The sequence below is a fragment of the Dendrobates tinctorius genome, unplaced genomic scaffold, assembly GCF_039654945.1.
Source record: "Dendrobates tinctorius isolate UK_male_01 unplaced genomic scaffold, ASM3965494v1 ptg000156l, whole genome shotgun sequence".
In the NCBI taxonomy this organism is placed as follows: Eukaryota; Metazoa; Chordata; class Amphibia; order Anura; family Dendrobatidae; genus Dendrobates; species Dendrobates tinctorius.
Genome location: NW_027361823.1, coordinates 21,355,614 through 21,371,731, shown reverse-complemented (window position 1 = coordinate 21,371,731; position 16,118 = coordinate 21,355,614). Strand labels below are relative to the sequence as shown.

General features: G+C 46.7%; 1 protein-coding gene across 1 annotated transcript; it reads right to left on the bottom strand.

The window, feature by feature from the left end:
• Positions 1-1,842: 1,842 nt before the first annotated feature.
• CISD1 (CDGSH iron sulfur domain 1) lies at positions 1,843-15,881 on the bottom strand. The gene is made up of 3 exons (XM_073548249.1): positions 15,725-15,881; positions 3,309-3,511; positions 1,843-2,239 (listed from the first exon to the last, which is right to left on the bottom strand). The coding sequence occupies exons 1-3, from the start codon at positions 15,747-15,749 to the stop codon at positions 2,150-2,152; spliced, it is 318 nt and encodes a 105-aa protein (XP_073404350.1). The 5' UTR covers positions 15,750-15,881; the 3' UTR covers positions 1,843-2,149.
• Between the last annotated feature and the right edge of the window lie 237 nt (positions 15,882-16,118).

The window sequence follows — 16,118 nt, the reverse complement described above, 5'->3', positions numbered from 1 at the left end:
CTGCTGGCCACTCGTATGCGGTTTTGTCGTGGCCTGTTTTTGCGGGCGCTCCTGCGCCTCGTCCTGCTGGTCTATGGGGGCTTCCGTCGTATCCATCGCTGGGGCCTTCGGAAGCACCCCAGCAGCGTCCCCATCTGCCTTATATGGCCTCTTGGTGTCCGGGTCAGCAGGTATCTGGCCATAGCACCACCCACCCGGGATCCTCTCGCGCACTCCCTCCCCCATGCTCCGGCCCCCCCGCCTTACCCAGGCCGCCGCGCGACCCCCGGACAGGCGTGCACCCGCGGCGCGCATCGGAGGCCGGCCGGCACCCGACTTCCGGTATCGGCGTTTTCGGCTCCGCCCCTTCCGCAGCGTCACTTCCGCCGCTCACCAGAGCCTTGCGGGAGCGCGCGAGAAGGAGCCGGCGCGGCGCCCCTGCTCGAAATGCCTCCTAGCCCCCGCGCACGCCGCCATGACCGCCGCCAGGGGCCAGCATCAACCGGGAGAACCGGACCCGGGGGAGCGCAGCAGGAAACCCGGGGCATACATACCAGGTGCTGGGGTTCCGGAGACGGTATCCACCGGACCCCTGCTCCACCTGCTTCGTCCACTGCCGTGGTGACCTACCCGGCCCCACCGTGGCGCTTCCAGGGACCCCGCACTGACCGAGGTAGGAGACCCCCTCGCTACCTGGGTCGGTCAGTCGGCCTGGGCATTCATGACGACTCCATGATGGACGATCTGTAGAGAGTCCTGTCCTCTAGGAACAGGAAACCAACTGATGCGTGGGAGAGGTGTCACCCTTTTTGTATCTGTAGGTTTCCTGTTCCTAAAGGGCGGATCCCCTCTCTCAGGAGGTGCTGTCATGGACGACCGAATAAAAAAAGAGTTATATTATACTCACCCTGGCGTCCGGTCCGATGGGTGTCGCGGTCCAGCCAAACCTCCCATCTTCATACGATGCCGTACTCCTCCTTGCATCTCCCTCTGCTCCGGCGCAGGCGTACTTTATCCGCCCTGTTGAGGTCAGAGTAAAGTACTGCAGTGCGCAGGCGCCGGACCTCTCTGACCTTCCCCGGCGCCTGCGCACTGCAGTACTTTACTCTGCCCTCAACAGGGCAGATAAAGTATGCCGGAGCTGAGGGAGAAGCAAGGAGGAGGACATCATCATATGAAGGTGGGAGGCACCAGACCGCGACACCCACCGCACCAGCCCCCCGGTGAGCATAGTCTAGCTAGTTTTTCTTATCTTTCAGGTTACATCGGGGGCTTATCTACAGCATTGCAGAATGCTGTAGATAAGCCCCTGATGGTGGTGACTGCATCTTATAGGCCGAAAATGGGGTGACTGATTAAAGACTTAAAGGGAATCTGTGTGTCCAAACGTCATAGTGGCAGAAGGGGAAGCAGGGTCAGTTTTGATATCACCTGGATCCTGTGTGATCTGTGCATAGAGGCGTTACCTGGCATTGTGATCCTGCCTCTAATTATAAGGAGACTGCTGGAAACATTTCCTGAAAGGACAGACGGTAAGAGTCTAAAAAAAAGCCCCAGTAGCCAGTGTGAAAATTGCAAGATTACGAATTTTGTTCTTTAATAATAATGATATGAAAAAAGTAAAAAATTAAATATAAATAAAATACATGCAACATAAAATGTTATTTAATGATAGGTAACTTTCTCATGAGGGCCTTCATTTATAATTGTGTAATTGAATTATCTGGATATTTTCCAGCTGTACTTTTTGGGTTACCTCTGCCCCCTAGAGGAGTTGGTGCAGTATTACTTATGGTGTATTTTCACCCAGCGTTACCTTCACTTTTGTCAATCCATATACTACAACAGTAAACGTTACTCAGATCAGATTTTTGTACATAATTTAATGTCCGTGTATTATTCTACATTTCAATGTCACAAGTTCACAACAAAAGAAAAGTGGGAATCCACCTGAGTAATAAAACACAGCTTATACAGTGATTTTATACAAGCACAGATCTAATCAGGTATTTCCCCCACCAGGTGAGACGAGCTCTTCCATCACCGCGGGATATAACACGTAAGGCAGATGACAGGTACGGGCGGTGGATGCTTCTGGAAGGAGAGATTTCTCTGCCGTAGAGCAATGATTAACACTGTGGTTTATTATTAATGTCGCCCCGGTCATTAGTTAAGATTCTTTTTTCTTAATGATTAAAGGCCCAACGTTGTCGCCGGTTTCTTCGTTGTGTTTAGTGTGCGCTCCATCACAAAATGGGAACTGAAAGAAAAAAAATTAATGAAAGGGAAAACATGAAAAAAAAAAAAAAGTGCTCTACAAAAAGTTACATGCGAGTTTCATTACCAAACCTTAAAAAAAAAAAAAATCTTTTAAATAGGGGTATTCCCATCTCCAAGATACTATCCCAATATGTAATAGGATTTTGCTAATATTACTACACCTCCAATTAGAAATGTAGTATAGTTCTTCCGATTCGCTATGTCACTTATTCCAACTAGACAACCCCTTAGGGCTCATTCACACTACAGCGATTTTTCATTAGTGTTTGCAGATCAAAACCAGAAGTGGAGCATGCACATGCGTTTTGAAGAAAGTGCTGGTTTTGGCATGCAAACACTGCTGGGACATTGTATGATTTTTATGTAATTAATTTGCATTTTATTGCATTAAATATTTGATACAATAGAAAAACAGAACTTAATATTTGGTATAGAAACCTTTGTCTGCAGTTAGAGGCTTTGTGCAAGTCTACAATTTTGTCCCTGGTGTCCTTGAACAGCTCTTTTGTCTTGGCCATGGTGGAAAGGTTGGAGTGTGTGGATAGCTGTCTTTTACAGGTATCAAGTTCAAACAGGTGCAGATAATACAGGCAGTGAGTGCAGAGTAGGAAGGCTTCTTAAAGAAAAACTAACAGGTCTGTGAGAGCCAGAATTCTTGCTGGTTGGTCGGTGATCAAATACTTATTTCAGGCAATAAAATGCAATTATTAAAAAAAAAAAACAAAAAAAAAAACCCCATACAATGTGATTATCTGGATTTTATCTCACAGTTGAAGTGTGCCTACGATATAAATTACAGACCTCTCCATTTTTTGAAGGTGGGAAAATTAGAAAATTTGTCAGTGTATCAAATACTTATTTTCACCACTGCATATAAAACACCTTTAAGAAGTTGGTCAGTCACTATACACAGCAGGCGCCGACAGAATCCTCTGCATCGTGAATACATACAATACTGACGACATCACTAGACAGCTTTGTAATAATTATTAATAGAAATGTATTTGGGGGATGACAGTGGACAGTTCTTGACTTTTGTGGTTCATTACCTTCTTTGACCTCCAGCAGCGGCAATACACGGCTTTATCTCCCAGGTCCTCCATGTCAAAAGCGTGAACCACCTTAGGATTGTCTTTCTGTACGTCCTGGTTTACCATGGATCTGCAGCATTTGTCTTTGCAGGAGAAGGATCTGTACGCCAGGTACCCTACAGCGGCAGCACCGACGGCCAAAGTGCCAGCACAAGCCCATTCTGCCAACGAGGAAACAAAAGTACAGTCAAATATTGTGGATGCAGCCATAAAGATTCATGAGAAGACAATACGAGGAGTTCTGCCTGGAATACAGCTTGAAAGGCAATCAATAAGTCAGATTAAGATATGTATTATAATCCATCATTATTTCTGCTTTACTCTTGAATTTTTAAGCTGACCATAGGATGATTTTGGTCCCATTATCTAAAAAAGATCATAAGATTAACACATTACACGTACATGCCCACCATCTAATACCTAAAGACCTTCACTTGACTTACCGGTAACCGACCTGGGACCCTCGTGCCCAGGAGTACAGACTGGCATAAAAAGCAGTTGTGTGTACATGGGGAGTAGCACTAATTCTGGGCCTTTACATGACTCTTATCCTACATTTTCCACCTCTCTCCAATTTCAGTTGTCTGAGCTAGTTGTCTTCCATACACAGCACAACCGTCGCACAGCCACCCCACCCCACCAGGTAGCGCAGCCACCCCGCCCCCTCCTCCATGTAGCACAGCCACCCCGCCCCACCAGGTAGCGCAGCCACCTCGCCCCCTCCATGTAGCACAGCCACCCCGCCCCACCAGGTAGCGCAGCCACCTCGCCCCCTCCTCCACGTAGCGCAGCCACCCCGCCCCCTCCTCCACGTAGCGCAGCCACCCCGCCCCCTCCTCCACGTAGCGCAGCCACCCCGCCCCCTCCTCCACGTAGCGCAGCCACCCCGCCCCACCAGGTAGCGCAGCCACCTCGCCCCCTCCTTCACGTAGCGCAGCCACCCCGCCCCCTCCTCCACGTAGCGCAGCCACCCCGCCCCCTCCTCCACGTAGCGCAGCCACCCCGCCCCCTCCTCCACGTAGCGCAGCCACCCCGCCCCCTCCTCCACGTAGCGCAGCCACCCCGCCCCCTCCTCCACGTAGCGCAGCCACCCCTCCCCCTCCTCCATGTAGCGCAGCCACCCCGCCCCACCAGGTAGCACATGTTTAAAACCAACACCATGGGGGACAATAAAACAGCAGTACTGAGCCCACACCATACCAGAAAAGCTGGCTGTGTCACACAGCTGACATCTGCCAGTAACTGTAGCAATCAGAGCTGGCCCCAATCGCTGCAGTTTACTCACTGACAGCGGCATTTAAGTCAAACGCGTGCTGTTGAGATCAGCTCCCATCACCTCCCCCCGTGATGCAATCATAGTGTGCACATTGCTGAAAGCCGCCATCTTTTGTCCTACTTTAAAGACCAGCCAAGCCTACACCTGGGCTTTATAGGAAAACATGATTGTCTATATCTGGCCATACAGATCCCAAAAAAAAAAAAAAAGACGAAAACGTCAAAATTGTGGTTTATCAGTTGTCATGACAAAAGTGATAAAAAGCGAATCACTCCACGAAGAAAAAAAAAAAACATAACTTTATGTTTCCGTTGAAGGAGCTAGTTGTTTTTTTTTTTTTTTTTTACAGTACCTTGCATGGTAAAATGAATATCGCCCTTCAAAAAAAAAAAAAAAAAAAACAAGCCCTCCTATGGCTACTCAAGTAAAGAAATAAGATGATCCGCACCATCCAACCCAATACGGCCCCACCAGGAATACAGTATACAATGTCACAAAAGCCATCTGCATGAAAAGCTGGGCAATCAAGCTGGACTCTCAGGTGCTCCATCAGATATAGCAGTGAAAGGCTATGTGCACACGTAGTATGAGGTCCTGCGGATTTTTCCCCGCGGATTTGGAAAAATCCGCAGGTAAATTCTCAGGTCGAAAGACCTGCGGTTTACCTGCGGATTAGCCTGCGGTTTCACACCTCTACAATGGACAAGGTGTGAAACCGCTGCGGATTCCGCACAAAGAATTGACACGCTGCGGATCTGAACCCGCAGCAAATCCACGCGGAAAAATCCGCAGCGTGTGCACAGCGTTTTTCAGTTTACCATTGAAAACAATGGTACTGTACAACACACCTAAATTTGCTGCGGACCCGCAGAGCCTGAAACGCTGCAGATCCGCAGCATAATCCAAACAGTGTGCACATGGCCAAATAGATACTTCTTGTTGAGAAAAAAAAAAAAAAAAAAAAAAAATATAATAATAATAATAATAATAATAATAATAATAATAATAATAATAATATGAGATGACACTCACCGGTTTCAGTTGTCCATATTTTTATTGAAGACGGTTGAAACATGTTGCCGGGGGGAATAGGATCAGGAGTATGCGAGCGACAATGGCCGTTTCACGCTGTTGCGCTTCTACGGGTCGTCATCGCTCACATACTCCTGATCCCATTCCCCCCCAGCAACATGTTTCAACCGTTTTCAATAAAAATATGGACAACTGAGACCGGTGAGTGTCATCTCTTTTTTTCTTAACAAGAAACCTCCTATGGCTATGTCGATGGGAAAATGAGAAAAAAAAAAAAAAGTTGTGAAATATGGAAGAACATGGAGGTAAAACCAAAAAGCCCAAGAACAAAACTTGGCCTCGGCTGGGAGTGGTTAATCCTCAAATAACTTGTAGGGACACACACCCAAAAACTGGGCATCAAGAGCCCAATAAAGTCAAGCTGCTCCTAATCGCACCCAACCCAGAAGAAAAGGCAGAAGCCTTTAGTAAAGGTGCGGGTGGAAGGATTGTAACGTCACGCCCCGTTCTTACAACGATGAGTTTCTGCACAGCTGATATATACCCAGGAAAGGTCACCAAATCTGATATCCTAAGTGGATCTGGGCTTCCCGCAGTAAATTGGATTAAGATGACCAGAAGAAAGTGATTGGATTACATATATTAAAAAAAAAACAAACAAAAAAAAACACCTTTCATCCTAATATTAAAATAGTTACTGTTATTGGAGTCTTTGGAAAAGCAGAGCGATAACTAATATGGCCAAAACGACAGCTCCTAAGATGGTTATTGTCACCCATCATTCCCTCCCAGCAGAATGGGAAAGCTGCCTGGTTATGCAGTGAGGTCCCCGTGTGTGCTGTGGATAACTAGCTAAACTTGGAGGCTAAATATAATCTGACATCTTGACAGAAGCCGACATGTAAAAAGGAGTCAACTTCAGAGGGGTCAAATTTAAAGGGAAGGAAGACAGATTACAGGAAAAGGAGCTGCACGATCAAGACCAGAGATGCCCACTGGACTGGGCCGCGCCATCTGTGAGTATAATAAAAGGTCTTTTTTGGGGATCTGCAAACTGGATTGAGGAATTTTTTTTTAGTGGTGACACTACTCTATATGGGGAAAACCTGGAGACAGGTTCCCTTTAAGACTTTTTTAATGAAGTGTTGACAAGGTATATTCACATGTGAGACCCCTGACCGTGCCTTCAGAACAAACAAAAATTCCAAAACAAACATTTCATGGTCAGTGGATTCAGCGGACTTTAGTCTAAAGGCCCCGTCTCACATAGCGAGATCGCTGAAACGTCACAGATTTTGTGACGCAACAGCGACCTCGCCAGCAATCTCGCTACATGTGACACATTGCAGCGATCGGACCACGCTGCGATCTCGCCGATCGTGCTCGAATATCCGGGTGATCGCTGGTGTCCAGCTGGCCAGCATGCATTTTTGTGTTTGACTCCGACGAGCGACCTTGTTGGCGCAGCAGAACTCAGGCGGGAGTCGTCAGAATAGCTGCTGTGTGACAAGGTCCCAACGACCACTGAGGTCGTTATACGGATCGTTGCTGCGTCGTTCAGTAGATCTGACTGTCTGACAGCTTACTAGCGACCATTTAACGACGCACCAGCGATCCTTACCAGGTCGTATCGTTGTCGGGATCGCTGGTGCGTTGTGTAGTGCAACGGGACCCTTATACGTATGGCTCCTTTCAGAGATAGCCGATTTGCTTGGATCACTTTGGCAACTTTTTTTTGGACAAAACAAAAAAATAACGTTTTTTCATCCATTTTTGATCTGTGTATCCAATTGTGCCCATGAGGGTAGGATCCATTTTTTTCCATGAGGAAGAAAAAAGAAAAAAAAAAAAAAAAAGTCTAAGTTTCATCGGCCCTTAGGATATGTTGACAAGGAGCGTGTTTGCTGCAGATGTCCAGTAGTGGAGATTACACAGGGATACGAGGGATGTGGTGTTGGTACAGCCAAATTTCCAACTCCACAGCACTGGTCACTACTGAGCATGTGCATAAAGTGCAACACAGATTCATCTCACCTATGACCCCACAGCACTGGTCACTACTGAGCATGTGCATAAAGTGCAGCACAGACTCATCTCACCTATGACCCCACAGGACTGGTCACTACTGAGCATGTGCATAAAGTGCAGCACAGATTCTTCTCATCTACGACTCCAGAGCACAGGTCACTACTGAGCATGTGCATAAAGTGCACCACAGATTCTTCTCATCTACAACTCCACAGCACCGGTCACTACTGAGCATGTGCATAAAGTGCAGCACAGATTCATCTCACCTATGACCGCACAGCACTGGTCACTACTGAGCATGTACATAAAGTGCAGCACAGATTCATCTCATCTATGACTCCACAGCACCGGTCACTACTGAGCATGTGCATAAAGTGCAGCACAGATTCTTCTCATCTACGACTCCAGAGCACCGGTCACTACTGAGCATGTGCATAAAGTGCAGCACAGATTCTTCTCATCTACAACTCCAGCGCACTGGACACTACTGAGCATGTGCATAAAGTGCAGCACAGATTCTTCTCATCTACGACTCCAGAGCACCGGTCACTACTGAGCATGTGCATAAAGTGCAGCACAGTTCTTCTCATCTACGACTCCAGAGCACCGGTCACTACTGAGCATGTGCATAAAGTGCAGCACAGATTCTTCTCATCTACGACTCCAGAGCACCGGTCACTACTGAGCATGTACATAAAGTGCAGCACAGATTCATCTCATCTATGACTCCACAGCACCGGTCACTACTGAGCATGTGCATAAAGTGCAGCACAGATTCTTCTCATCTACGACTCCAGAGCACCGGTCACTACTGAGCATGTGCATAAAGTGCAGCACAGATTCTTCTCATCTACGACTCCAGAGCACCGGTCACTACTGAGCATGTGCATAAAGTGCAGCACAGATTCTTCTCATCTACGACTCCAGAGCACCGGTCACTACTGAGCATGTGCATAAAGTGCAGCACAGATTCATCTCATCTCTGACTCCACAGCACTGGTCACTACTGAGCATGTACATAAAGGGCAGCACAGATTCATCTCCACTACGACCCCACAGCACTGGTCACTACTGAGCATGTGCATAAAGTGCAGCACAGATTCATCTCATCTGACTCCACAGCACTGATCACTACTGAGCATGTACATAAAGTGCAGCACAGATTCATCTCCACTACGACTCCAGAGCACTGGTTACTACTGAGCATGTGCATAAAGTGCAGCACAGATTCATCTCTGCTAAAAGCCCATATCCGTAGATCAGGAACAGAACAGACAGAACTCACACCTACAACCTCAGCACAGATTGACACGCCGCAGACCACAAACCTACGATTTCTATCAGTTTACGCTGCAGGTATTTATTTTCACAGAATGGACATGAAATTTCTTCATTTGTACTTCTACTGAAAAATACAGCAGAAAATCTACTGTATTTTTTTGCACTGTGGGAACTGAGCCCAAGGCTGGGCTCAGTTTATTGCATGAAAAACTGTCAAATTTTAAAACTAGAAAACTCATAAGATTTTCATCCGGACTTTACGCCTGTGCGACATTTGTTTTTATACATCTATATTTTAAAAATGATCAAATACAGTTTCCGAGGCCAATACTGGCAATGTGTCCATACAAGTCGGATGCTATGTGTGTGTACTCTGACTTGTACAAGCAAGGAATTTCTGTATTTTTTTTCCCCCAGCCGGTATGAAAAACACTGTCATCTGAATGTATTGATTTACATTGTTCAGTGTGCTGGACAGCACATGTCCATTGAATACGCTCGTCTAAACGAGACCTTAAACAGTAAAAAATGAGCAATCCGCAGAAGACACACGGATGGGGACACATTGATTTAAATAGGCAAGTTTGTCTGAGAAAAAAAAGCGACATTTCTTTACTTTTTTTTTGCGAATACAAGGTCAGCAAAACAAAAAGAGAAAAAAACAACATACTAAAATTGGTACACGTTTTATACCACATGTCCTTGAAACCCAGTCTGAGTGAGGCCTTAGGGTCCATGCACATGGCACTGTAGAGGAAGATGGCGTGCACACAGCTGGGGAAGAGGTGTCGGTGCAAAGGAGTGGCAAGCTCCTGGACCATATAGTAGGTAAATTGTTTCACTGCACACTCAAAAGTTTTCATGCAAATAATCTTTAGTGATTGTTCAACATAAGTGCAAGTGGCGGACAAAGTGAAGGAATATACAAAGAAGTGACGAATGTTTCGACCTGCTCCCAGTAGGGACAGGCATAGCAAGTTCCTTGGTAAGGGTGGCTGTCCAGGTGCTCCCACACCTCCTGTGACCTGTCCCTACTGGGATCTCCACTTGGCATTGGACCTCTTTTCCTTATACACAGCGACTTTGTAAAGGGTCCAAACATTAGTCGCTACTTTGTATATTCCTTCACTTTATCCGCACTTATGTTGAACAATCGTTAAAGATTATTTGCATGAAAGCGTTCAGTGTGCAGTGAAATAATGCATCTACTACATGCACAGGGCAAATCAGACGGCCTGGGCCTCAGCGAGACTCCTGAAAGTGCAATGAAGATGAACAGGATCTGCTCCAGCTACACACAGACCGGCTGTGTACACAGCGACTTGTAAACCGTAATGCAACTCAGCGGAGAGCAATCAACAATGCATTATTCATCTCAGAGGATCCGAAAACCCCTCCAAGGCTTCACCTCAGTCCTGGGCCAACACTAGATCAATAGATCTGACACAAGAGGATTCTGCTGAAATGCAATTACAAGATCAGATCAGCGCACAGCCTTGTATCACAGGCGGTGATGTACAGCCCGGGCAGGGGTCTCCGGAGCCACCTATGAGACTGCCGAGCCAGGTGAGTAGACCCGCGGCCGGTCTGTACAGCGACGCCTGTACTCACTCTGTGAATTATACATGTACAAATCCGACATATGACTGGTGCCAGGGGCTGGCTGGAAAATTTTGGCCTGGGGGGCAAGCACAAAGTAGTGGCCCATGATTAGCAAACTATACCTATTGGCTATGATTCATTAAAGGGGTGGTCCAAAACTAAAGTTTTATTTTACATTTAAATCTCTAGCTATTTAAGGGGATAGTCCACGACCAAATGTTTAGCCCCGATAAAATTATAAAGCCTATCCTCACATCCTGTACCGCCTGTTCCAGCAGTGTCGGCACTCGCTTTCCCCAGGGCTGTGTTGCGATGTTGTGGTATGTGACGCCGTCGCCCATTCAGTGGCGTCACTGTCTTCGCCTTCGTACGAACTGAGCATGAAGAGGAAGCCAGGGCTGCAGTCACCTGTCATTCTCCGCATCACTGTCCCAGGACTGCATGTGCCGGCACAGGAGGCGAGTATAAAGCTTTATTATTTTATCTGGGCCGGACATTTAGTTTAAGAAGGGGGTGTTCTAGTAGGGGAACCTTTAATGTCATAATTTGATCTTTTTTTCATAATATACTTTAATTTAAAATTCCCTATTTTTCCCCCCTCTACTCGAACTGCTTTATTTTTTTTCCATTCCTTCCTCTTTGATGAAGCATCATTTCAGCATCCCAGTGCATGTTGGGATACTCACATGAATCATCATCAGGGTGCAGAAGCTGCGGTCACTGCCACAGCTTTTGTCCCTTCCCTGAGATGAAGCATCATCAGTGATAACCGTTTCATGGCTGGTCACTGCTCTACTAAGCATGTGTCGGATGTCAAGTAGACTCCTGTTACTGTGCACTGTTCTTCCCAGTGCACAATGACAGTGCGCTCTCTCACCTGCTGTGGTCAGAAGTGACGAGTTAGCAACTGAGTGCACTCTCATTGCACACTAAGGGTGAGTGGCCAGCGCCACCCACACAAGTGATGTCAGATAAGAGATTAGCAGGCTTTCCGTCTAGCGTCCAGGTACCAGTGAACCCGATTACTGGTCCGAAGTCCCACATATCGATCCGCTCATCTCTAGTTCTATCCTTTCTTTGTAGTAGACCTGGATATTAGTGATGAGCGAACATGCTTGAATAAGGTGTTATCCGAGCATGCTTGGGTGTTAACTGAGTGACTTTGAGGTGAATGAATAATATGTCGAGTCCTTCTGCTTGCATGTCTCGCGGGTGTTTGACAGCCGGAACACATACCGGGATTGCCTAACAAACAGGAATCCCTGCATGTGTTGCGGCTGTCGAACAGCCACAAGACCTGCAGCCAAGGGGGACTCGAACATAACTTTTGGGCACGCCGAAGACACTTGGTTAGCTCATGAGCATGCTTAGATAACACCTTATCCAAGCACGTTTACTCATCACTAGGACAGACATCAGGTATTAGACCATCACATACAGTATTATCTTCTATATAACATCTGATGTCTGTACACAAAGTATAACACATGCAGGGTAATATATTACTTGCATATGATACACTGTATACAGACATCAGCTGTCATACAATGTACACATTGTTGTATGTATATACATATATCTGACAGTGTGTATACTGTATAACATCTGTCGTCTGTACATAAAGTATAAGGGTATGTGCACAGGTTAAATATTTGGTGCAGAAATCTTTTTCACATGAGTTTTTATTGTAGATTTTTCCCCGCTCATCAGTACGGATGAAATCTGCATCAAAAAAAGAAGAAAAAAAAAACTGACCTGCTGCAGATTTTAATCAACGTGTGCATGAGACCTCGGGGTTCTCATTCACTTTGCTGGCCTCGGGAAACCCTTCAGGTTTGATGACAAATTTGTGCAGAAAAATCTGCGACAATCTGCAAATTGTGCACAGGTCCTAACATACAAGATAGTACATGACTGGCATTAGATATACTGTTATACAGTATACACAATGGTGTATGTCCAGATATATGACAGTGTGTATACTGTAACAGCTGATGTCTGGATTATTCTGTGCACAGATATACAATGTTATATACACTGGATGGATCCATCCTGCACCTGGTCCAGGACATACATACACTGCATACAGACAGGGCCATGTATGTAGCATGTGACGTGCAGTCACCAGGTTCAGGCTTCATCAGTCCAGTGCAGGATTCTGTATAGAGTCTCTGATCACTCAGCATAGGGAGATTTACTGCAGCAGACTGAACCTTCTTGCAGCTTGGTGACCCTGGGGCCGATGACCTGGGCACAGACAGGGTGACCCTGAAAGTTAAGACTCCTGCAATAAACCTGTGAGCATGAGCAGAGCGGCCGCTGATACTATACAGGGACACGGCCCTGGACTTATCGGGAGGTGAGCAGCGCTCCACCTCCTCACTGCACAGAGCTGAAGCTCGTACTCACCGACGTCTCTGGTCTGACCCACGCACCAGCTCCTCTCCAGCAGGAAGATGATGCAGACGTGTTCCCTCCACCTCAGCAGGCGGCCCGCACACAGGGAGCAGTGCAAGTGTCTGGGCCACTGTGATGCCGCTGGCCAGGACATCTAGAACAGTGTTGGCCCGAATCAGCTGCTTAGTGACCGGCCCAGGGGGAACATGCCCCTCCACCCCCCCCCCCCCCAGCTGGTGACGATGGCAAATACACAGAATATATCACCAAGATCAAAACCTTGTGACTATTTACCATGACTCTCTAGGAAAAAAAAAAACAAAACCTGTCACCTCCATTAGCAGGTCTAGATTTAGAATTATCGATTGTTAGAGTTGGAAGGGACCTCCAGGGTTATTGGGTCCAACCCCTGCTCAATGCAGGATTCGCTAAATCATCCCAGACAGATGTCCGTCCAGCCTCTGTTTGAAGACTTCAATTGAAGGAGAACTCACCATCTCCCATGGCAGTCTGTTCCACTCATTGATCACCCTGTCAAAAAGTGTTTTCTAATATCTAATCTGTATCTTCTCCCATTCAGTTTCATCCCATTGTCTCTAATCTTTCCTTATGCAAATGAGAATAATGATGCTCCCTCTACAATGTGACAGCCCTTGAGGTATTTGCACACAGCTATTAAGTCTCCTCTTAGCCTTTTTTTGCCAGCTAAACATTCCCAGATCCTTTAACCGTTCCTTGCAGGACATACTTTGCAGTCTGCTCACCATCCTGGTGGGTATTTAATGTTTTATAACCATTTACATGGATTAAAGGGGGGATTCCAACATTAAAAGTTATCAATTCTTACCAAAGAATAGATGAGAACTTACAGATTAATAATAATGGGGTCGGACAGGAGTGACCCTCTAATCCGAGAACGGGGGCTCTGCAATGCTCCATTCACTCTCTATGGGGACTGCTAGAAACAGCAGAGCGCAGTACCCGGATCTCTCCACAGCGGTCACATACTGTACACAGTGAATGGAGCGGCCACTCAGCGGATCTGGACAGGAGAGCGGCTCTCAGAGGTTGGGGGGTCCGATCCGTCAGACTGCAAGAGATCACTATTAATAACCCTATAAAGGGGTGATGGCTAGTGTTGAGCGATACCTTCCGATATCGGGAAATATCGTATCGGACCGATACCCCAAAAATATTGGGTATCGCCGATTCCGATACCGGAAGCCAATGCAAGTCAATGGGACAGAAATATCGGAATGAAAATAAACCCTTTCTTTCCTTGCACATCCAGTTCGGGAGGGGGGGGAAGAGTGTGGGCAGTGCGTGGGCGGAGACAGTGCGTGTCTGTGTGTGCGGGCGGGGTCTGTGCGGGCCTACCGGGGGTCTTTGTGTCTGTGTGCAGGCATCTTCCCATCGGGCTATGCCTGCTACAATGACAGTGACTGACACATTAGCCAATGATGAGACAGTAGTAGTCCCATCATCCGGCTAATGTGTTGAATGTAAAAAAACAAAAAAAAACAAACATACATACAACATACTACATACAATACATACATATAGACATACAGTACATACTCACCATCACTTGTCACTTTGATCCCCGAAGCCAGTGTCATCTGTAAAAAATATTAAAATAACAAACAACCAATATACTCCCTGATCCGCACAAATCCATGAGTGTCCCACGACGATCTCCCGTGGAGAACAGCAGCATCAGCTGATGCGACCGCTCTCTAGGGGCTCCAGGAATACAATGACGGGAGGAAGGTATCCTTCCGCACTGTATTCCTCCGCCACAGTAAAAAATAGTCCCTAGTCTCACTTTTGGCATTGCTGTGTGAAAAAGTTCCCACGCAGCTTTTGCCATAAAGTGAGACCAGTGAACTATAGTAACCTCTCAGTGATGCACTGCAGGAGCCATTGTCTCCTGTCAGAGTGTCACTGAAGGTCCTATAGATGTCACTGTTCTATAGGGGAGATCGTCAAGGGACACTCGTGGATTTCTGCGGATCAGGGAGTATATTGATTGTTTGTTACTTTAATATTTTTTACAGATGACACTGGCTTCGGGGATCAAAGTGACAAGTGATGGTGAGTATGTACTCTATGTTATATGTACTGTATGTCTATATGTATTGTATGTAGTATGTATGTTTGTGTTTTTTTTTTTTATGTTTTTTTTTTACATTCAACACATTAGCCAGATGATGGGACTACCACTGTCCCATCATTGGCTAATGTGTCAATCACTGTCATTGTTGCAGGCATAGCCTGACAGGCTCATTGCATTATGGGAACTTCCGATTCCGGTATTCGATATTGTAAAAATATCGGAACTCCGATACCGCAAGTATCGGCCGATACCCGATACTTGCGGTATCGGAATGCTCAACACTAGCGATGGCATAAAGTGGCCTGGACGATCTGTAGTGTCCTGAGAGTACTCTGCTCCACTGCACTTGTCAGGAGGATGTGTGGGGGTCCCAGATCTCAGCCCACCACCTAATATAACATACATATCTTTATATTATGGCCATCCCCTCTAATTCTACGTACATACACAATATATGTACTGTACAGATGTGCGTGCTTGTGAAAATCCTCTGCAAATCAGGATTACAAGTATCAGGAAGCCCTGATTAGCGCAGTGCCTGCCGGGACTCACTACAGAAGGGCAGGCGTCCGTGCCTTTACATAATGTTGTGAGTGCAGCAGTCACACACAGCGGTAATACAGTAACCGCGCGGCCTCTCACCTCGCAGCCCGTAGTTAGCGCTCATGGCTCCGTCCGCTGCTCCTCCGCTCTAGTGAAGTCTCAAGGACACTCGGCGCTCGCTGCTCGTCACCTGCGCTCAGCAATATCGACCGTGAGGAGAGTCACAGACGAGCACCAGAGGAAAGACTATCAGCATAACACAACACGTCTATGTGTCCGCAGTCTGTGTGATGCAGTCGGGGTCCTCTACCGGGTACTATAGTGCTGCTGGCTACAACAAAATGGCTGCCGGCTGACTGCTTTTTCTCTGGCGCAGCTCGTGGGAGGGAGCGTTGGATACTCGGGGTGGGAAGCTCTTGTGGCCATTTGTAGTTCGGGCAGAACAATGGCTAAAGCTGATTTTTTTTCTTAAAAGTTTACATGTGAAGTCTGA

Bases quoted from the DNA above. Each gene is read 5' to 3' on its own strand.
- CISD1 (XM_073548249.1), bottom strand. From the start codon at position 15,749: ATGAGCGCTAACTACGGGCTGCGAG. The intron at 3,512-15,724 runs GTGAGAGGCCGC...CCTCGTTGGCAG, and splicing joins CGCTAACTACGGGCTGCGAG to AATGGGCTTGTGCTGGCACT. The intron at 2,240-3,308 runs GTAATGAACCAC...TTTTTCTTTCAG, and splicing joins GCTGCTGGAGGTCAAAGAAG to TTCCCATTTTGTGATGGAGC.